Here is a 26,400-nt window from a genome sequence, read left to right on the forward strand (position 1 = left end):
TTTCAATACAAAATAAAATACCATTGTCAAAGTGGCTACACAACAAGTCGAAACAATTAACAATGTTTCCCCCATGCATTAACCTACGTACTGAAATGATACACGGAATGTTTTCTTAGTTAATTGGTCTATGCTGTTAGTTGCTTCTACCTGTGATTTCTGATTGGCAGGTGTGTATTTGATTGTTAACCAGACGAGCCAATTAATTGATGCTGTCTAGACACAAAAATACATACCGGTATTGTGGAATATTACCCGTCTCCCCTAAAATTGTAATGGACATCGTTTATTACTGTAAATAGTTCTGTAAAACTATTGATTAAGTAGACTTTTCCATCTACAACCACAGAATGACCAATTACGTAGTCCCAAAGAAAAAAAAATTATCACTTGGGTATCATGGGTTGTCGTTTTTGCTCCAACGTAGCATATCAATAGGCGTAATAGTGTACATTTTTCCTTTGGATTATTAAACAGAGAAAAATACTATAACCCCATTTTGTTCCGTTAATGCAACTTGAAATATATTTAGTTAAATAGTTTATTATATTATTACGTCATTTATGCTGTTTTAATTACTGCTTTTGTTTACACTGTATATACAGGAGATGGTCAGGAGCTGACGTCACTTCGCCCCAAGCTATTCCACCGGAAATCACAAAAACGATACAAAATGGCTGCCCCAAGTTAGCAGGAATAATCATGTTTTTTTATTAACTCTAAAATTACGCGTTTTTCATTTGCTAAAGTGTCAGTATGTGTTGGTGGTCCGGGTATGCATCTTTCCAACACATAAGGCTCTTGTTTGAGTTGACCCTACCTTTAAGATGAAACAAACGAGCAAATAAACAAATATACAATTTAAAGAACGAGACCGATCTGAAAATATACAGACACTAAATTGACTATCAGTCTTCTGGCCTTGTTAACATACTAATCTAGTGTTACATCCTATGTTTCAACACTTACAATGCATCCTAGCACTGACAAAGGACAGTTACCAGAATGCTGGTTTAATGATAGCAGCTACAGTTCATGTACATGACACAATCATAATATTTATAGCCAAGTAGGAACACACTGTTGGTTTCTAACAAGCTAATATCGGTAATAACTCCAGTTCAACAAATCAATGAAACAATAACCATTGCTGCTATTAATATGCGCTAATTGCGAAATGTGGTGGATCGTAATGATTTTTATTACCCATATGTTTTCAAATATACGGGGTAATATTTTTTCGATCTCTGCACAGTGTGCAGATTGCTTCTACAGCCACTGATTGGCTGGCTTAAAAATCACAATGTTTGATTGATTGCTTGCCATAGCCGGAACTTCACTTTCATTCATATAATGTTTCCATTCATGAATCAGATTACACATATGTTATACGATCTACAAAGATTTACAAAAACAAATGGACTCATTTGTTTCGTAAACATGAAATGGTATATTTTCATAAAAAGCTGCTTTAGTAATATATAAAAATAATTATTTTCAAATGCAAATACAGTTGTATTATTTTATACTGCAAACATTTAGCTGTAAAAAGAACGCCGTTATGCTATGACGTCACTTACATTACGTCATGTAATGCTCGTAATACTACATGACGTAATGGCTGATGGCTGATGGCTTTGTTGTAGATGGCAGAGAAATTTTTACATTAAAAATCAGTTAAAATTGACAATGGGTAATAAAGAGAATAACCAACTCGCTATGAGGAGATACGAATTATCTGTCCCTTGTGAATGAATGTTGTAAAACATTCATTCACTCGGGACAGATAATTCATAATTCCTCGTAGCTTGTTAGTTATTCTCTAAATCACATACCGTAATTTACCCATAATATCCATGCCATAAATCCATTTGATATTTTGGTATATTAAACTGTTTAATGTATCTACAAACCCTGCAAGTATGAAAATGTCCACAGCAAAAAAATAAAAAAATAAAAATGCCACAGAAAATAAAATTGAATATAGTCAAAGCCTGTGAAGAATTAAAACCCCCACAGCAATCTTCACGGTGATGGCAATTACAGGAGCGACCTATTTCCGACAATGGGCCAACAAGATCTGTACACCTGATTGTAATGTTTTGATAAGGTTTAATTAAATTGTGCGACATCAAACTAAATTTGTGACAAACATGATGATGTCATGTTACCAAAGAAGAACTGAGATTCACTAAATATTGAATTATTTATTTTATTTTATACGTGTTATAGGATCATTAGAATTCACTACTTCAGTTTTTTAATATGGTATGTAAAATATCAACTTCATTTACTTAATTGAAACATGTATTTGTCTTGGCCTTTTAACTTAGATTCCGTTGATACTTTCTATATTAAAAAACATTCGTTACTAATCCTCTACTGTGATACTTGTTATCGAGTTCTTTACACATACAAAACAAGTTATTATGTGGTCCATACTTTGTTTTAGATATATTCTAATCATAATTAACAAACAGTATTGATCTATCACATGATTAAACCATAATAAAATTAGCCAATAAAACGATAAAAGTGGCAACTGTAACAAGATCAAAGTGTATATATTATGACATAAATCAATATTAACATTTCGTAATATATATATTTTAATATGTATCACAAAGCATAATGAATGTACACTGTAAAGATCAGGGCTCGAACTTAACGATTGCCGTCGTTGAGATATAAGTTGCTGTAGGTAGAGAGTATCACCGATGGCACTTTTGTGCCGTCAGTAAAGCTCCTCAACAATGGCAAAATGTATACACCTAGTTGATTTAAAAGATGTCTACATATAACAAGACAGCCTTTCAGTCAGGTTTATTTGCTGCAATTGTCACTTTAAAAAAAATTGCTATAGGCAGGCTCAAAATTGCTGTCGGTGGACTTTTTCATCCATTATAATTCGTTTAAACACTGCCGTGGGAGACAAATTCTTAAGTTCGAGCCCTGAAGATGCAAATCTGCTACTGCATCTTTTTGAGAGAAAGTAAACATATAATTTAAATGGCAAAACAATTTTTATAGCTTCCAGAATGGTACAATTGCAGTAAGTGCAAGTAGAAATTAACAAATAAATATCAGTTATGTCATATTTAAAGTTCAAACTCAAGATATGTTACAATACTTGAAATAAAAACCACAGTGGCTGTACAGCACATTTCATCTAATTCACTGAAGGTACAATAGAGTATAATTATAACATTTCTGTTGTTATACAACTTCTTAGATTCTGACTGGCTAATTTAACTTAAAAACACTGAATGCTACCATTATGCAAAATGAGACATCATTATATAAAAGGAGTTATGGAAAGGACACTAAAAACTTGATTCATGTGTATTTTGAACTAAGTTGTGTTGTTTGTAATTATAACAATTAATTTTGTGTGAATTTATCAATGTAGGACAAACACAAATTTAGTATAAAATTACTTCACTATGCTATGCAATTTTATACAATTTGTGACTGTTATACATCAATAAATTCACAAAAATTAAACTTTTTACATAATACTCCAACTTTAGCTTTAATTCATTTGACACCCACCTGCCAAATTAGTTTACATGAGCAATGGTGTCAGTAAACATTTATTCATTTCAAACTTTAAACTGTCTTCAAACTACAGCAACATTTCATCACACTGCACTCAAAGTGTACAGAACATTGCTCTACAGAACATTTTATAATGCCAAAACCACCATGTTTAATTTAACATCAAGCCAAACTGAAATTATTGACAAAACCATATTTAGTAGACAGGTATGGGTATAACTGTAGCCATGTCTCAGTTTAGAATAGAAACACATTTTCAAAACAAATACACTTCCTTCACATTCTTGGCTGATTTTTACTACCTATGATTCTTCAGTAAAAAGGAGATGATATGTAGCTGTTTTGCCAAAGTTGATGTGTCATCATCAGCTATAGCACTGATCTTACAGTATAAACAAGCTTATTATGTTAGTGAGACTTCAACTGATGTAATCCTAAGAACACATTATGACCACTGCTGCTACTGAATTAAAAAAAACACCCCAAAAAACAACATTTTGAATTTCTTCCGAAGTCCATGCTGTTTTACCATTCAAAACCTCAACAACTGCCTCATTTTAGAAGATATTTCATTCATTTTTGCAAAATTCAAAACATCTGCAAGCCAATATGATGTAAATAATTCTCTCCTATTGTAGTATACATTGTCATTTTGCTGTATTAAGCCATTTTTGTCCAAAGTCTGCAATGCCAATATAGTGGTAAGTGCTATCGCCTTATTTCCGGAGAGACACCCATGTTGTTGTACTGGCTATATGATTTAGTTCTGGGGTTAATCCGCTCCTCAGGCTTGGACAGCATCCACAGCAGGTCCTTGTACTGGACGGGCCAGCGGTAGACGGTGGTCTGCTGCAGCCAGCCGGGGATGAGGTCGTGCGTGACGCCCTCCATGAGCACGGGCACATAGCGCAGACTGCGGTGCTGGTTCGTGTCATGCTCCCCAACCATCAGCTTGTAGATGTACTTGGTATGCAGCTTGTTGTCGCTAAAGCTGTCTCCGTCGTTGTTCTCCAGGTCCGCACGGTATTTCTTCGACACACACACCAGCACAAAATCAGCCTGTTGAAGCAACAAAATAAGGCAGTCAGTCAGTTTGGGTTTTTAAAATAATTGTTCTTTGTAACGATGATCAGGGCCAATTTTACAAAGCGATCTTAGAGCTAAGATTACTTTCAGTTTATGAGGCAGTTAAGGTGATCTTTGCACTAAGATCGCTTTGAAAAGCGGGGCCATATTATACTGTCAAAGGGAGATAACTAGCACACCGAAATTAAAACTAGCAAACTGTCTGCACCAGATTAAAAAGAAATGTTTAAGTACCAATTGTGGATGATACATACATACAAAATAAGTCAAATGTTTATACATTATTAGTAGTGTTTAATTTTGACATGTTAATACTCATTTAAATATATGTGTCAAAAAATATATTATTGTCGTCCTTTGAATAGAGCAGATAATCAAACTGATTAAATATAACTGCAGACATTTAAGTGCATGAATGACCTAAGAACTAGAAGGGAAGCAACTCTGTATATTAAAAAAACTCACAAAGATAATTCTTAGCCTTTTACATATTATAAACATTATTTTATGTATTTATTAAAAAATATGTGAAAATGTAATAAAAAAAACAAAACCTTGTGTTTCCTTCAAATAATCACAAATTAATCAAGTAGTCTAAAGATTATATGTTAAAACATACATGGATGCATCACTACCTTGACATTCCATCCATCAACTACAAGTTTTAGAGAAAACAAAAGGTTCCTTGTGATCATCTTGTAAATACCAGATTTTGTAACAGTCAAATGGTCATATACGCAGACAATCAAAAGCTAACAGAGAGAGAGAGAGAGAGAGAGAGAGAGGGAGAGGGAGAGAAATAAATGATGTCAAAATTTTGTTGTTCAAAATCACGGCAATTTTCTAAAAGAAATAAAATTTCAATTATTTAAAAATATCTTAATGCATACAAGCTGAGACAATGAGAAAACTGTATACCTCGACAAACTTCTGCCTGTACCAGTCCACATCAGCAATAGACTGTACACAGTTCTCCATTTTCCTGCCCTGGACATCAACAGAACATGAGAAACCGTTCTTGAGCAGACAGTTACACAGACTGAGTACCCGCTGGACGTGCTTCTTGTTGTCCTGGGAGTACGTCACAAACACCTTGATGTGCCGGAACGCTGAAAACAAGGACATATCAACACTTTTAAATATAGTACAGCTAACACTTGCAATGTAAAATATAGAATAGCTAATAATAATAAAATCTTTATTTATAGAAGGTAGCTCAGTTAGTTCTAGACTATTCTCCCCTGAGGCCTTCTTACTAATTATTACAATAATAATCATAATCATATTAATTAAAAAAAACCCACCCAAAAACAACATCAGCAAAACCCAAACTAACAAAACCATACATGTATGTACAATATATACAACCATAAAAGTTATTAAATGATTATGTAGAAGAACAATCATGTTTCTAAGAAGTGTTAGAATTTTGTTTTCTTAAATATATTTAAACTAGTACATTGTTTAACATCATTAGGTAAACTCTTCCAGATACAAACACCAGAAAATTGAAAGCTTTTCTTGTAGTGCTCTATTTTTGGTCGGGGAGCTAACATATTTCCATCATCAATGTGGCAAAGTTCATAAATTGATGATATTGAATTAAACAGGTCTCTCAGGTACTGAGGATTAAGTCTGTTTAGTGTTTTATATACAAGAATAGCTTCTTGATATTCGACTCTTCCGTTTATTTTTAGCCATTTTAGTTCATGAAAAAGTAACACTTGCAAATATGTCACTAAACTCACAAACATCTTGATGTGGCAGAAAGCTGCAAACAGCAAATCTCAACACTTGTAAATATAGTACAGCTAACACATGTAAATATAGCAAACTACGGCTAACACTTGTAAATATAAAACACTACAGCTAACACGTGTCAATATAGACACTACAGCCGACACGTGTAAATATAGCACACTACAACTGACACGTGTAAATATAACACTACAGCTGACACGTGTAAATATAGCACACTACAGCTGACACGTGTAAATATAGCACACTACAGCTAACAAGTGTAAATATAGCACACTACAGCTGACACTTGTAAATTTAGCACACTACAGCTGACACTTGTAAATATAGCACACTACAGCCGACACTTGTAAATTTAGCACACTACAGCCGACACTTGTAAATATAGCACACTACAGCCAACACTTGTAAATATAGCACACTACAGCTAACACGTGTAAATATAGAACACTACAGCTGACACGTGTAAATATAGCACACTACAGCTAACACGTGTAAATATAGCATACTACAGGTGACACATGTAAATATAGCACACTATAGCTAACACTTGTAAATATAGCACAGTACAACTGACACGTGTAAATATAACACTACAGCTGACACGTGTAAATATAGCATACTACAGCTGACATCTGTAAATATAGCACACTACAACTAACAAGTGTAAATATAGCACACTAAAGCTGACATGTGTAAATAGAGCACACTACAGCTAACAAGTGTAAATATAGCACACTACAGCTAACACATGTAAATATATATAACACTACAGCTGACACCTGTAAATGTAGCACACTACAGCTGACACCTGTAAATACAGCACACTACAGCTAACACTTGTAAATATAGCACACTACAGCTGACACCTGTAAATATAGCACACTACAGCTGACACCTGTAAATACAGCACACTACAGCTGACACCTGTAAATACAGCACACTACAGCTGACACTTGTAAATATAGCACACCACAGCTGACACTTGTAAATATAGCACACTACAGCTGACACTTGTAAATACAGCACACTACAGCTGACACTTGTAAATATAGCACACTACAGCTGACACATGTAAATATAGCACACTACAGCTGACACATGTAAATATAGCACACTACAGCTGACACTTGTAAATACAGCACACTACAGCTAACACTTGTAAATATAGCACACTACAGCTGACACCTGTAAATATAGCAACTGACACTTGTAAACATGTAGTACAACTAACAGTGTACAGTTAAACATGTGTTATAGACACCAACACTTCGATGTGCTGGAAAGCTGCAAACATAGCAAATCTCTTATCTGTAATTGTCACAAACACCGTGACAAGCCAGAAAGTTGTAGATTTATGTACATTGTATGTTATCGTCACAAGTGCTGACAAGTTGCAAACACTGCAAACCTAAACATTTGTAAATATAGCAGTTACACACATATGATATCATACTATAGTCAGAAACACCTCAATATGCCAGAAAGCTGCAAACATAATAAATCTCAACACTTGCAAATATCATAGAGTTACCAGGTAAAGATATGTTACAGTAACTCCTTCATGTGCCAGAAAGTCGCCAACAGCAAATATGAAGGCTTTTCATAGCTTAAAACCAGCCACAGTAGTGTCGTGGTTAAGCCATAGGACATAACGCTGATAGGTACTGGTTTCACCACCTGGTACCGGCTCCCAACCTCTTCTCTCTAACTAACAACTAACCCTCTGTCCTGGACAGCCAGCCCAGATAGCCGAGGTGTGTGTGCCCAGGACAGTGTGCTTGAACCGTAATTGGATATATCCTCAAAAATAAGTTGGAATGAATGAAAAGCTTAAAAATCTAAAACTGAACTGGTACACAAAATACAGTGACTATATCACTTCAGGCAAACACTTTACCACTGAGCTATATCCCCCTCCCTGTTCCCCCTCCATGAAGCAAAGAGATGAAAAGACTGTGAATAATTTACCTCTCCTGAAGACCTCTGGCTTCATATCATTGGGCAGAGAGACAGACTTCGTTATTGTGGTGGTTTTCTCGTGCTGCTCTCGCAGCTCCGAGATCGTCACTCCCGTACTCTGAGGCTTCACTCTCATGGGGAATGTCTTTGGAGTATTAATCAAGCCGTTTTTCAACTTCGGACTAACTCTTTTCGGATCCGAGCCCTCGGCCTGACACTTTGAAGCACCTCTGGAAGGAACACATGTAGAAAAAGAATTCCTTTCATCGCGACCTACTTTCATTTTCTGCTGAGAATCATCCACTTTTTGTTCTGCAACGAATGTTTTATATGCTTGTTCCGGCATATACTGTTTCGGTAGATTCGCCAACCGTTTCAAATTCTCTAATGGCAAAGGACCAGAGGGCACATCATAGTCACTTGCACTTTTTGGAATATTCTTAAAAGCATAATCTTTCCTGAGGCCCCTGTTTTTCATGGGCTGGTTAGCGTTACACTCCTCAGACATTTGCCTGTAGTAATTCAATCCTTCGCTCAGTGGTCCTAGATCTGAATCTCCAGAAGAGAAATCTTCTGAAGCAGACGTCGAAACCTCTTCCTCGCGAGCTATATCAATATCGGGACTTAAGAGTGAAGGTATATTCATCACCTGGTTCTGTGCCCTAAAGATTGCATTAGGTAGCGGCACATGATCTTCGATCATTTCAACATCATTCTCGACCAACGAAAATTCATCACTGCGATTCAAATCTGCTTGTGCAAGCATGCTACTGTTCTCTTCTTCTGCTGTTCGCGATCTCATGTCATGCACAACCAACTTCTGTTTCGTCTGGCACACACTGTATGCAGCTGCCATTCCCCCTACGTGACTGTTGTGTAAACTGTTGCTGTGACAATTGAAGGGTGGATGGTGCATTTCTGGATCGTGTGGTCGTTTAAGAAGTCCGTTCATCTCACAGCCATGTGATCTGTATGGTGAATGATTCACGGATGTTGTGAAGCAGTGATGATAACCATTGTATGCCACTGCTGCTGCTGCTGCTGCCGCCGCTGATGATGTGCAGCTCAGACAAGGCTGTTCTCTATGTGGCGGCTGACTCTGGTGAATGCAGTGGCAGCTGATGTTGGCGTTGTAGCAGGATGGAGATGGTGGGTGGTGAGTCGAGTTTGCCTGGGACCAGTGGCTCATTTCGTGTTCCATTGGCTGACTTCGTTGATGCTGCATCTCCAACTCGTCACGGTAACTCTGTTCAATTGCTACAAGATAAAAAAAAAATTCATTAAATTAAAATCTCTGGGTTTGTCCACTTCAAACTTGCCATGGCTGCAATATGAACTGCCATAGGTCATGGGGGCCTTGTCAATGACAGTTTTTTTGTCTATGAAAAACAAGTATTACCATCTGTAAGAGAAGATGATGTTTTTAATTCAATGTTTTTCTACCAGTATTTCATTTCGGATTTTGGCAAATTATGTTTTTATAATTTTCCTAAAGTTTGCTATCTATACATATGTAAACTGTACTACAGAAGATTTGTTATTAATTAATAAAATATCCCTGTTATATATTTTGTCATTCATGTATTAAAGCAAGCACAATAATTACATTTATTTTTATTTCAATTATTTTTGTTTGCCTTTAATGGAATAAAAATGTCCTGAAAATGGTGAAAATGCCTCAAATGTATTTAGTCTACCATGCATTGCCAAATGTTTACGAAAAAACTAAAATATTTAATCTGTTTTCTTCAGTTAACCAAACAGAAGTGGAAGTGAGTTACAAAGGCTTAGAGCAAAGTAACCAATGTACCTGGCATTGCATCAAGCAACACTTGGAGGGCATCACTGCGGTCCATGTCCTTCAAAGCTTTAATCACTTTGTTCACTGTACTTTCCTGCCGCTTTGCGTAGTCTGCAAACAGCTTGATCGTGTTACGACCATCAGATGTTTTCTGCTCGTCAAGTACCTATTAAAATAAAAATATGGGATAGGCTTAAAATACAATTAATTAAATCTGGAGGACAAAACAAAAAAAAAAACCCATGTACATGATCTAGTACATGACATGTCAAATCCAAACATATATCCGGGAAGCCCAGTCCCTAATGTTAGGAATCAAGATAGAATTTCATCAATGATTATTAGTTAAAATCGGTTTGCACCAACTTTCAATTATACAACTGGTTACATTATTCTTAAAGGTGTTATTTCATAGCTGCATAATGGCAGCTTCCACCCAAACCTACTTATTAACTCTTGCTTACAGCCAAATAATTTAATTTAATAGTGAAAAAACTATTATTTGAGAATCTTTAGAGGACTACTAACAGAATTGTGTGCAATGAGTTAAAGGAAACCGGACACCAAATCATATATACGGCGTAATGAATTGTTTGTCGTCATAAACCACAACACGGAACTACCGCGCTCCCCTTATTGAATAAGTTAAGCGTGCCAGTCTTGGTTGGGGTTTTTTTCCGCCGATCTCCGATGTTTGCCGGAAACTGTCGACAATTGATGAGCTAGACCCGTGACGTCATCGATGAGAGGAAAACTGAAGAAACTACCAGGCAGCATGGACGAACTTAGCGATTCGAGTGACGAAGAATTGTGTCCAGCTTGTGCTAATGGCATCAAACCGTATCAATCTGAACCACTTATCAGAGACTTTGTCCCTAATCCTGGAAATGTTGTCTTAGACGAAAATTTGGATGAATCAACTGCCAACGAAGACGAGGAAGCCACACGGTCATAGACTAGCATACAAGCATTTTTTTAAACATAATTTTTTATGACATTTTTAATGTAAACTGAAGCAAATGGACCTAATTAGAAGAAAAGCACACAAAATATAATAATATTTCATCATAACTCTTGTTCAGCATAGATGTAAATATGACACGTCAGTGGATATTCCAGAGGCCGATTTCGCAAATTTGCAAAAAGCGTCCCCTCCTCACCAAAGCAAGATATAATAATTTAACAAAAAACTTTGTTCTCTTAACTAGTTACCCTCCAAGTTTTAATGTGTTTGGTTAAGCCGTGTATTTTTAATTATTAAGAAAATGTGTTACCAGTCTGCCGAAACTGTCCACAGCCGGGTACAGAAAAACAGAAATGTTGGAAAATATACTGTTGCCACATACTGACAATCACTTTACAACTAATATGTCTTATCGACAATATTATTATGTAGTTTTTGCATTTATTAATATAAAATACAACAGGCCCGTAGGAACTGGGGAGGGGCGGGCCTAGGGGCTTGTTTTCCATCACACACTCTAGGAAGAAAATGTATGTTTTAAATTTTTACTACTTTGCATAAATAAAGATGATATAAAGATAAAAAATCTAGTTTGTATCCCTCACTAGAGACTGTATTCCCCCTCCCCCTCCCCCCCCCCCCCCCCCACACTTCCTTTTATTTTTAGGATTTTGTAATCATGATTTCAAATCAACTGTTTCAGGTAGTTTGCTCCACATACTGACATAAAACACATTTGTTATATATTGGAATAAAATAAAAATAATTACAATATATCCAGTTTTCTTTTCTTTAATCATTCATGGAGGAAGAAGGGAGTCCTGATGAAAATATATTACAGGTAAAACAAAATAATATATGATGCTTATTCCAGGTGGTAACTATTGTTAATTGTGCTTTAAATTGCTAGATGCCAAAAGTGATTAATTATATTATTTATGGTAACAGTCGAAAATTAGACGACCAATTGTTTCAACCTCTACCAAAGGTACCAGGTTTTCTGCCAGAAAATAATTTGCGGGTACGAAATAAAACAGGCCCATAGGAACTGGGGGGGGGGGGGGGGGAGAAAGAGAGAGAGAGAGAGCTTTTCTTTATCACATTAATTTTTGCCATTGTAACCAAAATCTGATGTAGAGTTTATACCCAGTCCGTCAGTGCCCCCCCCACCCCCCTCCTCCCCTCAAGTTGTTCCTACGGGCCTGTAAAAACTAAATATATTCAAAGGAGTATATTGGGTGGTTATAGGTTTGAAATGTTTTTTTAATTGAACATTTTATTTCATGCACTTTTATAAATTTTAAAAAGCAATTATGTTACTATAATCTATCGAAAATATATATATATTAATTTCTGAGATTTTTTAGTACATACATATAAGTTTACCCTCCGCACCCTCTGGCAGAAACTCAGGGTAGGTATTAAAATAATTATTTGGTGTAGAGTATTTTTAATATGACATACAGAAAGCATTGAAAAGTACAATTTTATTATGCTTTAATAATCGACACTAGCTTTAAAATTATTTAACCATCATTCCTTCTGGCCAGAGTACATATGTTGTTCCTGCCAAAGTGTTAGCATTTTAATTTTAATGATAATATACTGAACTGATGATAAACATTGTTAACTAACGTAATAATTCACGTTTTGAAGGTGTTTTATTATGAGGTTAACAAACCAACTAGATCAAGAGACGTTAGTATGGAGTCGTTATGGGCTGTCGGTGAAAATTAATTTGGTAATTATAGGTAAATAAATGTGAAGTTTAAATATTTGTATGTGAACAAATTGCAATACCTTTATTTAATGTATATCTTAAGTACATACTTGTTTTAATTTTCACATTGTAAATGTACCATAACCTGCTGTATTTAGTTGGTGTAAAGCCCATTCGACGACAATAATGCGTCCATGTTTTAAAACAACTTTCGGGGGGGTTTTGGAAATCGAAACCATGATGTTGGCCATTTCTTGGGATGCATTGCTGTTACTGTTGCAGTTAAACACTGCGCAGTTAACCATCATATAATTACGTTGACAGTATATAATAACACTAATTATCTTGTAAATTAAATTTCTGATAAACCTGGAGACAAAAAAAAAGACCAAAAGGCACAACCAAAGAATCAACACGTGTACCGGTATTGCTTGGTAACTCTCACCGATGACGTATTGCCTCGCTTTCGTTCAGATCTATGCATAATCCCGCCCACTTCTGTTTTTACCCCAAATCTAAGACGCGCAGCTGACCGGTACCTCGCAGCGAGCCAAGCGTTAGAGTAATGCGGTCTTTGACGCTAACTTAATCCATTACACACTACATGTCTTTTGGTGTCCGGTCTCCTTTAAGGTGAACACTTCATAATGTTATGCCAGGCAGATGCTGCCAATAAGTCTGCTGTCTTTGTGCAACTCACCTGTCTCTGCAACAGTTAACTTGCCAGATTTTTTGGATTCTCCAATTTTAATGACAGGAACCTAACTGTATTGAATTCACTTTACTAAGCACATTACAAAAGCAATATTTTCAAGTTATCTTTGTACAAATTCTATATGAGATTGGTTAATCTGTTGTTACTTCTGAGAAATAAATGTAAAAATAGCAAAATGTGGCACTGTAATTTTAAGACGTCAACTTTAAAACTCATTTGACTGTCATGCTTATGGAGAGACACAATAAAGTTAGTTAATTTTACTTTTGATACCTACATGTATTAAATATCAATTTTCTTTACATAAACATAAAAACAAACCCAGTCCCCCATTGATTTCATATATATTTCAGCTTCAAAACTATGTATAAGGCTCCATAAAAAATTAAAAAATCATTAGTTTATCATCCACATCTGCATTGCAATCTTTTTCTCTCTAGACTTGAGAAAAGTTGACAGACATGATTTGTGTAAGCCAAATGCATCTAGTTTTATTGTTATTGTAGGGAGATGCAAAGTGATGTCATTTGAATATAGACATCATTCAAATAAAAATCCAGCATTATTATTTACTATGCTTTTCCACCTCTTTAAAAAAAACAAAAAAACAATCTACCTTTGTCATAACAGTTTCGAATTCTATATTTAGCAGAGAACCCAGTTTGTTTTCATTTTTCATAATTGTAAACAAAATATTGAGTTTTAATTTTAAAAAAAATGATAAACTAATGATTTTTAAAATTATTATTATTATTTTGTATTTTCTAGGGCCTATTTAAAGTTGACACTTCCCATGACAACTGATTATAATTAAATTTATAACATAATTATATTGTAATTAGTCTTTACAATATAATGTCATCCCACTGATCCAGCCATAGCATTGGGAGTTTGTTCATTTCTCGATGAACGTAACCGGGCTTGGTGGCGTCGTGGTTAGGTCATCAATCTACAGGCTGGTAGGTACTGGGTTCGGATCTCAGTCGAGGCATGGGATTTTTAATCCAGATACCGACTCCAAACCCTGAGTGAGTGCTCCGCAAGGCTCAATGGGTAGGTGTAAACCACTTGCACCGACCAGTGATCCATAACTGGTTCAACAAAGGCCATGGTTTGTGCTATCCTGCCTGTGGGAAGCGCAAATAAAAAATCCCTTGCTGCTAATCGGAAAGAGTAGCCTATGTAGTGGCGACAGCGGGTTTCCTCTCAAAATCTGTGTGGTCCTTAATCATATGTCTGACGCCATATAACGGTAAATAAAATGTGTTGAATGCGTCGTTAAATAAAACATTTCTTTCTTTCTTTTCTCAATGAACGTAAACATTACGTCGGTGAACATGGTGGTGTAATTTTATATGGGTAAGTTGTCTTATGGACCAAAAATAATTCAAAATAAAGTATGAAATTTTAACATTATTACTAGTAAGCATGTTTTAAATTTAATTATAAGAACTGTCTGTTATTTCTGTTATATTCATCTGTGTATGAACAAAAACTTGTGTGAGAACAACAGTTTGCGGATGATTTTGTTTGTTTGTTCATACCCCGATGCACTTAAAAGAAATAACAGACAATCCTTAAAAGGATTTTATAATAACATCTCATCCCTAGAACACAAATGGTGAATTTCTTTTTCAATTAATTGATCATCACAACACTGCAAGTGCCCATTACCAGTTAGCTTTAAAACATTTAAATATCCACATAATATTTCTCAACCACCATCTTTCATATATTATTTTATAATATTAAAAATATCTAACATAAAATCTGTGATTTACTTAAAATACTTAATAAATATCCAAAAATGTTAATTTATACACAAATATTATAATCCTTTTGGGTAAATGAATCGAGTTGATTACAGTCACATAAGTTTATCTAAATATTCATGTTTATAAAACAAGAGCCAAAACATACCCAGTTAACCAAGTCTACAGCTGCTGCTACTTCAAAGTGTGCATGGATCTCTAGGTTGTTTTACTTTCAACGGCATATATGTAATGAATTCTTAAAGATCTATCTACCCAAAGAGAGAAAAATACCTCGGCAAATAATTAATTGACACGAACAACCGAGATAATGACCTATAATGAGTACAAAGCTATTCTCTATCAACTTTGATTTACTTTCTGAATGATTTGCTGTCCCTTCGGGCAGGTGAAAGGGTGATGGATCTCACCCCAAATGCTTCACCTCGAGGCAGTTTTGTTAAATAGCACTTATTAATAAACGCTTGATTGATTTCTTCAAAATATATGCCTGTTAGGTAGTAACGTTACATGTCATTAATGTGTTGTCTTAACCTATAGTGCATGCTTATGCAATCTTACGGATAGAATTTGCTATTCCATGGGAATCTGAAAATATACTTCGAAGAAAAAAAATGTCATAAAAAAAAAGAAGAGGAAAATTTAATGATTTTGTCAATAACACGGTTAGGTGTGACTGCATGAAACAAATGCCAATCAAAAACTAAACACTTAGCAACACTTGAAATAAATTTAATTTAATCATTTTAGAAGGTGAAACAGGCCATAAATACTATCAGAAGTAAAACTAAAATAGACATGCTGCAGAAACTGCCAAGCAAATAAACATGATGCATATCTTTGCTTTGGTCTATTTTAACACACTTTCCCAGGTTACTTTCTGGTAGTATGTACTTTATAACAGGAGGCCCATCCCATGCATTGGCCTAAATGGTCACCTGAGTAAATTGTTGATCCTACCTACAAAGACTTATGACGCACAGGACACTTCGTGTAGGGGCATGTTGGAATTATTAAATTCATGATTTGTTTCTCAGTGGGTCAAGAAAACTTCCCAATAAAAGAAAAACTTCACCATCATGCCAAAGATAAGGAGACTTATTAAGGAGAGTGTATGGTATTTTTAGGAAGAGGTGAAACATAAAAAAAAGGCACCTACAGTTTCACATAATTTCAATCTGGCGAGTGTGAAAAATAACACGTTACACTTAACAAGCTGCGCACGTAAAATAATTTTGTATATTGATTGCCACTATTTACTATGTAGCTGGTAGATAGACCATTTAATGATACAAAAAAACTATTAAAAAAAAAAAAAGTGACGAGAATGGTAGCGTCCTTGCTAGCCTTTAATATATGACTGGTACTAATCTTTGCTATACAAACTGAAAAACACTGGTTTAATAGACCTCTTCAAAGACGTACCAATCCAATCAGAACTCCTTTGCCTATTTAATTTATTATTAATGTAACTTTCTAGTTTCTTTATAAAAGAAATGCAATTTAGACAAATACCAGGGCTGACCATATCCTAAAATTAACTCGTCCCAAAACGAAAGTAGTTTAAATTAAAATGTAAACTATGTGTCAAACAATTTTACATCATACAAAGCACTTGTAAGCCCTGTATTACTAAATATGTCTATTTCCCTTAATTTGTGAATGTGAAAAAGAAAAATAGCTATCAGAATGAAGGAAAATTGGAAATAAGTTTATGAATTTTTTTTAAACTTTAACCCTTTACATTAGAATGATCATCGAAAATATGCTACTTTGATTTCACAGTCAATAACATTAAAAAAAAAATTGGGAGGGGGGGGGGGGATTTTTTTGGGGGTGGGGCAATACAGACAAGTGTACCAAAGAGATTATTTATTTTTAATTAATAAAAAAATTTTTACCCCTCTATTTTTCAGGAACAATTTTAATTGTAAAATGTAGGACATTGCATTTCAGTACGTTTAATTTTCAAAAATTTCAGGGAGAGTATACCCTCGGTTTTCCTAAGAAATTCTGGCATTTGGCGCTCTCGATGTGAGTCCGACACACAGATTCAGTCAAAGATTGCTTAGATCCCGTTACAAATTTTCCTGCATGCGCACTTACTGTTAATTGCATGTACACTTAATACATCAATTTAATTTGGAAACAAATGTGAAAATCTGCAGATAGACAACCTAATTTCGTAACACGAAATGCTACTATGTTAGAGAAAAACCGACTGTGCGGTGGGAATTCCCTGACCTCATTTTATGTCACACATGTGTTGCGTGAGCTCACAAGCATAAAGCTAAAACTAACTTTACAAAACGTCCATAAGCGTACGAGATGGGGGGGGGGGGGGGGGGGGGAGGAGGAGATGGGAGCAACTGTCCCCATAGTGCTGGAGCAAAACCTTAAATTTGGCGAAAGACGAAAGTGATATTCGAGCAAAATGTGCTAACCTGAGATCTTTTTACCATGTATTTTCCATCATTCTACCCTCAAAAGTAGTTGTAATGCATGTAAAAATGTGTAGTAATTTGTTTACAACCCTATATAGCTGTTTGGTAGTAATGCTGATATGAATAAATGTTATCCAGATTCAGGCTTTTTTTTTAATTCAGGCAAAAGCCTGCCCCCCCCCCCCCCCCCTACAAAAATGGCAGCTCGTACGCTTATGAAAGTCTACTTACCCATTTTAGTAACGTGCTGGTCGTAACATTCTAAACAGCTGCTTCAATGACACCGACATGAAATACCATTATTTACGAATAAAGACCTAATGTCTTGAATGTCTTCAAAAAGGAGGGGCGCTTATTCAAAGATTTGGGCCTACCTCCAGTCAAATACGGTACTCAATATAATATTAATGGGAAACGAAATTTCGCTTTCATGATTTTACATGCTATCAACAACATACTGAAAACTATCGTTTCCGTGAAATCCATGCACGCACACACACACTGTACATAGGCAGGGTTTCTGCCAGAGGATTAAACTGGTATGGCGCCTTACCCAAATATTTTGGCAGATTTTTTTTTTAAGTTAACTTTTTGGAAAAATTAATTACTCTTAACATTACTTTATGATTTTCTTAACCCTAACCCTAAACGTAACCCATTTTCTTTCTGGGGGAGGACCCCCCCATACATCCTATTGACTAGAGTTGCATTCAATTCCATAGCACCATACCCAAAAAATTTCTTTCTGGCAGAAACACTGATGGGGATGGATGGATGGATGGATAGAAGGAAGTTAGGAAATGTTTTATTTAACAACACACTCAACACATTTTATTTACGGTTATATGGTGTCAGACATATGGTTAAGGACCACACAGATATTCAGAGAGGAAACCTGCTGTCACCACTTAATGGGCTACTCTTTTCGATTAGCAGCAATGGATCAGTTATAGTTTTTTACTTGCACCACCAATCGAAGTCTGTGAACGGCCTCATGGTCTTGGCCAAGCTTTGAAAGGGTGGACGAGGCTTGCTCCAGACTACAGAATTATAAAAATCGCAAGTGTATAAAAGGGAAACAGAGGCAGTTTGTGTTCAGAAATTTTAGTTGCCCAGCAGGCGACTGAGTTGTAAAATTTACTTTAATGCAACATAATAGTACATGACACACCACCATCCCAAGTTGTTCCTACATGATGATTTTTACTTACTGTCATTTGTTTATTCAGCAATTCCTTATAAAATATTAGAAACGATTAATTAAAATAAAATAAAATAATCATTTATCTTGGGTGCCAAATAGTATATACACCGCCTTTACAAAAATAAAACTACTTATTATCAGCTGGCAATATCAATGCAATCGACCGACTCGATGAAGATTGGAAATAAAAAGAACAGAAAAAGGTTATCCCACAGTAGGGGTCACTTAAAAAAAAAATCTTTATTAAAATAATATTAAAACTTTTATCGGTTTAGCAAAACGAATACCCATGAATGTCAGACCGACACTGTTTTAACTGAACTACGTTTTAACAAACAGTGCACAAAAAATAAGGCAGCTTGTACATCGTACCAACTTTTCAGTACTACATACCGAGGGGCAAAATAAGGGATAGGTATTTCCACAAAGTCGACCAACACACAATATATGGTAACCAAACGTACCTTTTTTTTGCTTTTCATGATTGTTTTTATTGTTGTTGGGTTTTTTAAATGGTGGGGTTGGGGGACCTGCGACCATCCTCCTTTAATTGTCACCCAGCGAGAACACTGTATACATTTTAATGTCATCCATAGAACAATTTTCGTGTCATATTCACCGAAAACTTGGGCAACTTGTCTCAGAAACATCAGGTTCCATCAAATGTTAGCTTAGTCCATGATTCCATTTATAATAAATTCTTGTTTATTGAAGTTTATTGACATAAACTGAAGAAATTTGACTACATGTACATACAGAAAAATAACCTTTTAGTCAAGTTTAATTGCTGCAAACGTCAGTTTAAAAAAATATTGCTGTCTGCATACTCAAAATTGCCATCGGTGGGCACTTTCACCGACAGCAATTTGTTTTTTTTCAATTGCCGTGGGTGATAAATTCTTAAGTATGAGCCCTGTGGAATTTTTTTTTTTTTTTTAAATTGCCATAGACAGGCTCAAAATTGTCATCGTGGGATGTTTCACCCATGGCAATTCTTTTAAAAATTGCTGAAGGAGCCAAATTCTCAAGTTTGACCCTGATATCCCTGGGGTGGTATAACCAGATCATACCATCTTCCTAATTTTTAAAAGCATGTTCACCATGCTTTAAAAAATTTAGCATTTCCCTTCAAATCTAAAGTATCTCACACACCAGGACATTGCATGAAAAGGTATGCCATTTAACAAATGCCCTAATTCAAAGAACTTTTCAGTGTCACTTGTTTTTTTAAATGAAGTAATACTAATAAATTAGTATAATCCTAGAATATTTGGAGAGTAAAAGTGACACTGTTAACACTGTGTACAATAATGTTCAGTAAATTTTTGACGTTTCATGACATACACTTATTAGTGAAGACAGAATGAGTTGATTAAAAGTGACATTGACTCTGGATTTTGCATTTATTTACTAAATGATAATATAAAATGGTGACCACCGACTGTAGCTTTGATGGGCAACATGACAGTGTAGATTATAGAACATTAAATTTTCAAAAGTATGCTAATTTCATCCGCTTCTTTTTTAGTAACAAATTATCCTACTTTTGGTTTGAATAACCATTTGTTGGGCCAAAACCAATAAACACTGTAATGTTAAGTTATCAGACAAGCCACGGGTGCAGTCTCTATGCATTTCCCTGCACCCACCTGGCATCCTCGTCCTCTGCCGCTAATAAAGCTGGTCTGACCCATGGCACTAACTATTGACCGCCGGTAGTAGGGGTGCATAGCAGGTGGTTACAAGTGCCTCTTAACAATGCCAGAAGTAACTACTGAACACTCCCCGAAGTGGTCAGACTAAGCCCACAGCTAAAAGCTGATGGGGAATGGCAGGTGTATGGCACTGATAACCACAAGAGACAAGCACCTACCGCAGTTGGAGAGACAAGGACTGGGATGTGGAGGTGGACAGCAAAAGAAGTTAAAAGATAGGAGTTTCCAGATCGGGAAGAAATGAGATGGAGAGAAAGGACAGGTGGCAGCGGGATAAAAAAAAAAAAGAAGTTATCAGGCAAGTATAGAAGTGCTGTTCATTGAAAATACTCACATAGATCTGTTCAGTTTTGTAACCCAGCTTTTCGGCCAACATGCGCCAGTCGTTACCCGTTAGTGGAGCTTTCGGGTCAAGCTTGTTGGCAAGCTGATACTGAGTGCTGTGGTTGAGAAACTTGAACGGAATCGCATCCATGCCGGATTTGTTGTGCATTCTTTGATGTCTCGGTTGATCAACCAGGCTTATGGGGATTATAAAAATCCAATACTGTGTCCATCCAATTGTATGATGATGTATCAAAACTTCTGAAATGAACACAAATGTAAGCTTATACATGTATATGACATAGCAAAGGATATTTAACAACAACAAAAATACATGGACTAATAAAAATAATACTTGTCATAATAATAATCATGATAGTAATAAATTCTTCTTTACTGGAGGTGAAAGTCACATTCAACGCAAAATACAACCTGCATCCAGTGTGATCTTCATTATTATCCACTGGCAGTCAGTGTAATCTAGAAACGTTGCATCCTACACACACAGTCCTCAGAAACTAATTGAAGTCATTCACAAAAATATTACTATGGTGATATGAATGAAATAGACATTGGGCAAAAATCTTTTTGATGTAATCAGTTTTGGATGCAGGCATCGAAATGAGCAATGTGTCTGGTAACCCATGTACAGGTTACCACAAAATAGAGGCCCAGTAACCTATAGGTTATCACACATTTACATGTATGTAAAACACCACCAAAGTAAAGTTTGTTTTATTTTAACGACGCCACTAGAGCACATTGATTTTTTTATCTTATCATCGGCTATTGGACGTCAAACATATGGTCATTCTGACACTGTTTTTAGAGGAAACCCGCTGTTGCCACATAGGCTACTCTTTTTACGACAGGCAGCAAGGGATCTTTTATTTGCGCTTCCCACAGGCAGGATAGCACAAACCATGGCCTTTGTTGAACCAGTTATGGATCACTAGTCGGTGCAATTGGTTTACACCTACCCATTGAGCCTTGCGGAGCACTCACTCAAGGTTTGGAGTCGGTATCTGGATTAAAAAATCCCATGCCTCGACTGGGATCCGAACCCAGTACCTACCAGCCTGTAGACCGATGGCCTGCCACGACGCCACCGAGGCCGGTAAAAAAAAAAAAAAAAAAAAAAAAAAAAAAAAAAAAAAAAACAGACACACGCATATTTTGTTATTCACAAATACCAGGGCTAGCTCTGGGTGAGCAAAACATTTCGCCAAATTGTCTAATAAACTTTAAAAATTCAATTATTACCTGAAATTATATCGCCAAATTAAAATAAAATTTGCCAACTGCTTTCAAAATTTGCAACTGGCGAGAGCTAGCTCTGAATACCACAGTTCACACTGTACTAATACTGTAGGTGTATCTAAATAACACTCAGCTGATCCACAATTAGGTGGTGCAGTTTTAGTTTAATAAGATTTTGTGGACAACAATGTACCGTTCTCAAATTTCTTAAAATGTGGCAACGTCCTGGTAACCTGAACGACCGTTCTCGACTTATTTCTATCCCTGCACATGGTTTACAATAAACTGTTACATAAATATATTTATTACCCCAGCAGTCACTCTTAAAGGGGAAGTAAACTCAAACATGAGCCGTATGTGTTGAAAAGATACATACCCAGACCACCAACACATACTGACACTTTAAGAAATAAAAAACGCTTAATTTTAAAGTTAATGAAAAAAACTTGATTATTCCTGCTAACTGAGGTGGTGGTTCCATGCATCTCAGGTGTGCACTACCGACTGAATTAGATTCCTCATATTATTTGGGTTTCATTTTTAATTCAACAATTATGCAATCAGTCTCCCTGCCTCAAAATATTTTAACACATTTAACCTAACACTACAAGATACGAACAGCTCTGACATATATGTCAAGTCAGCATTATGTTATTGATCTAGAACGGTCCCAATGTTGTTGATAAAAAATATACAAACTCCGACAAAATCCGTCATTACAAAGAATTTTATTCCAACGTATTGAAACAAACAAAAATTAAATAGTCGGCTATGATAATTGATTACTGTTACCTTATTTTGTACATATATACACACATAAATAACAGATGTATATTCATTAACCTCTGGCTGAAATATAAATATTTAAATGAAGTTTTATTCAAAAAAATTTTAAAGAAAAAAAGAGAGAAAAAAATAGACTTAAAAAAAAAAAAAAAAAAATCTTTGTTTTGTAAACGAGACCTAGGCCTGTTCCTACATACCTATTATCATTTATTTTCCTTCTTTTTATTATTCCATCTACTTTTAAATTGTCTTTTGTCTAAATTTCATTTCTTGTTAAATAAAGAAAGTAGAACGTTACACACTTGTCATTTTCAGGACCTCACGTAAGCTTTGTAGGGGGACCGCTCTATAGTCCAAAGGTTCAATAATCCGAAGGTTCAATGGTCCGAAGGTTCAATGGTCCGAAGGTTCAGTAGTCCTAAGGTTCAGTAGTCCGAAGGTTCATTGATCCGAAACACTGTACTCCGTTTATTGAAATATTATCTAAATTTGTTGCAGGTTTGTAGATTAACTAAACTTAATGTCCATTTATGTATACGAGCTGAAACTAGGGTCTGCACCTTTAAAACATATTTTGAACCAAATTATATACGGCGCTCGCGTTTACGTAATATACACTGTTGACTTACAAATACGTCATCTGACAACAGAAATCGACGGGTGCAGCCAAAATCTCAGACAGTGGTTGGTTTGTATTGATATTTAAGAAGCCAATCAGATGTCTTTAAATTGATATCCAACATGTATCATATCTTTGTGTAATAACATCCTACACTATTGCCTAAAACTTTTTACGCAGAGGTACGCTTGGTGATTACTGTACAGAATTCACATTTGTTTAGTGCATTTGGCACTGTTCTTTTGCCATTCTTCGTGATTATAGTTAGGTCTATTAACCTTCGGACTACTGAACCTTCGGACCACTGAATCTTCGGACCATTGAACCTTCGGATTATTGAACCTTTGGACCATTGAACCTTCGGACTATAGAGCTGTAACTGCTTTGTAGACTAACAGTTATGAACTAATCGAGACAATTTTACCAACTTCACTGATTTCCATAACGAGTTCATTTGTGCAGACTACAGAAGTCACTATTTAATTCAATTCCTCTTTTTTTTTTTCATAACTATATGCACAGTATAAATGAGTTAGCCATATCGGGCATTATGATTTATTACCTTACTAAAGTGGACCGTTTCTAATTAATAATAAATTAAATTGGCAAAGGAGTTTTGATCGGATTTGTACGTCTTCGAAGATGTTTATTAAACCAGTGTTTTCCGATTTGTATAGCAAAGATAAGTACCAGTCATATATTAAAAGCTTGCATGGACGCTACCGTTTATGTCACTTTTTTCTTCTTCTGGTCTTTCACAAGATAGTAAAGTAAATAGTGGCAATCAATATACACAATTATTTTATGTGCGCTGTTTGTTAAGTGTAATGTGCGTTATTGTTCACATTTGCCAGATTGAAATTACGTGCGCTGTACGAGCGCGATCGCACTCGCACACCTTAAAAGACGAGGTCTGATGATTCCCCGTTAAAAGGTTGGTTTTCGAGTAAACGAGGATACACGCAACGTATCTTTTAAAATGCATTGTTAATTACATTTTTTTTTTACGAAAAAGAAATGCCTTTCAACTTTATTTTGACTCATAAAAAATCTTGCAAAACCCATTATTTTATGGCGGATCACTATATCAATGGCACACATAAAAATTGATCACCTACAAATATTAAACCGTGTACCATATTATATCAAGACAATTAACACATCCCTCTTACAATCATTAAAAGGTATTTTCATCTGAAGTGATAAAAATTAAACTTAAAGTGGGGTGTTATTTTGTTGGATCTTATGTTTTTGTATATATTGATAGACTTGCTGAAGTATATATCGTTGCAAGTCTCGGAAAGATTTCCACCCGCATTTGGGGTATTGAAAGAAAGAAAGAAAGAAATGTTTTATTTAACGACGCACTCAACACATTTTATTTACGGTTATATGGCGTCAGACATATGGTTAAGGACCACACAGATTCTAAGAGGAAACCCGCTGTCACCACTACATGGGCTACTCTTCCGATTAGCAGCAAGGGATCTTTTATTTGCGCTTCCCACAGGCAGGATAGCACAAACCATGGCCTTTGTTGAACCAGTTATGGATCACTGGTCGGTGCAAGTGGTTTACACCTACCCACTGAGCCTTGCGGAGCACTCACTCAGGGTTTGGAGTCGGTATCTGGATTAAAAATCCCATGCCTCGACTCGGATCCGAACCCAGTACCTATCAGCCTGTAGACCGATGGCCTGCCACGACGCTGGTTTGGGATATTGAATTAGCGATATCAAGTGATAGGGTCTGGATTCGAACTCCAGACCATCGGAACTGTAGCCGAGCACTGTATCTACTCGGCCACGCAGTGGATCAACAAGTGAGACTGCATTTTAATAGTTTTAAATCTCATAGCGTGTATTTTGACGGAATGAACCAAGTGTTTACGGAATAAAACGAACCTTTAATCCCATAATGCCTCATTGTGTCTTCTGTGCTATATTTCTACCAAAAGCACCAATAAAAGCACCGTATTAGAGGAAATTTTACAAAGAATAGTCAAAATGTCTAATTTTTCAACGGCAAAACGTAGTGATACTGGATTACAAAATATAAATATTATGTTGCTTTTATAGAACAAAATGTTTAAAAAGGTATTGTATATAACTAACCCTAACCCTAAACTTACACTAATTCTAACAAATATTGTTAGGGGGTGCGGGCGGATATTATACCCAAGTCTCTGCCTGTGGCTATGATTTGATCTACATGATGACATGATATTGATATTATCATGAATTCATGTCTGTTTACTACAGTTTAATGTCATATTGAAAATAATAAATTGAAAGTTCTTTTTCACTTCGTGACATTTGCAAATTCTGCCGACCGGTCCGAAATGCAAACCATTAATATCCTGGTTTGTTTATAAATAGATAGATAGTGACTAATTTTTACTCACAGATTTATTGTTAACCAGGAAGTTCTCCACTTCCAGCATCTGCCATTTTTCGAGAGAAAACCCGACACTGCTCGGAAATCACGTTCAATGTATCAATAATAATATGAATCTTTAATACTTAATAAATTAAGTATAATTTTATAATAAAATAATCTAACAAAGTATATATTTTTTGTAATTTTTCAATAGACGCGTAATTCTATTAAGTGCGGAATTAGTGTCCCAAATATGGGGTATGTTCAGCAAGTCGTTTGTCGCTAACGTTTGCTAGACTGGTTATTACGTAACAAATTGAACGGAATAAATGC

At 35.6% G+C, this 26,400-nt stretch overlaps 1 protein-coding gene across 1 annotated transcript; it reads right to left on the reverse strand.

Moving 5' to 3' along the window:
* Positions 1–1,769: 1,769 nt before the first annotated feature.
* LOC121382208 lies at positions 1,770–26,156 on the reverse strand. The gene is made up of 6 exons (XM_041511733.1): positions 26,093–26,156; positions 21,034–21,284; positions 10,175–10,331; positions 8,374–9,621; positions 5,563–5,753; positions 1,770–4,617 (listed from the first exon to the last, which is right to left on the reverse strand). The coding sequence occupies exons 2-6, from the start codon at positions 21,190–21,192 to the stop codon at positions 4,267–4,269; spliced, it is 2,106 nt and encodes a 701-aa protein (XP_041367667.1). The 5' UTR covers positions 21,193–21,284; positions 26,093–26,156; the 3' UTR covers positions 1,770–4,266.
* Positions 26,157–26,400: the final 244 nt, after the last annotated feature.

This window comes from Gigantopelta aegis, chromosome 9 (genome assembly GCF_016097555.1).
Source record: "Gigantopelta aegis isolate Gae_Host chromosome 9, Gae_host_genome, whole genome shotgun sequence".
Lineage (NCBI taxonomy): Eukaryota > Metazoa > Mollusca > Gastropoda > Neomphalida > Peltospiridae > Gigantopelta > Gigantopelta aegis.

What these genes read in the sequence shown, in the direction of transcription:
- LOC121382208 (XM_041511733.1), bottom strand. Translation starts at nt 21,192, where the DNA reads ATGCACAACAAATCCGGCATGGATGCGATTCCGTTCAAGTTTCTCAAC. An exon ending in ACAAAACTGAACAGATCTAT is followed by an intron (nt 10,332 to 21,033) that starts GTGAGTATTTTC and finishes TTATTTTAATAG; the next exon opens with GTACTTGACGAGCAGAAAAC. An exon ending in GTTGCTTGATGCAATGCCAG is followed by an intron (nt 9,622 to 10,174) that starts GTACATTGGTTA and finishes TTTATCTTGTAG; the next exon opens with CAATTGAACAGAGTTACCGT.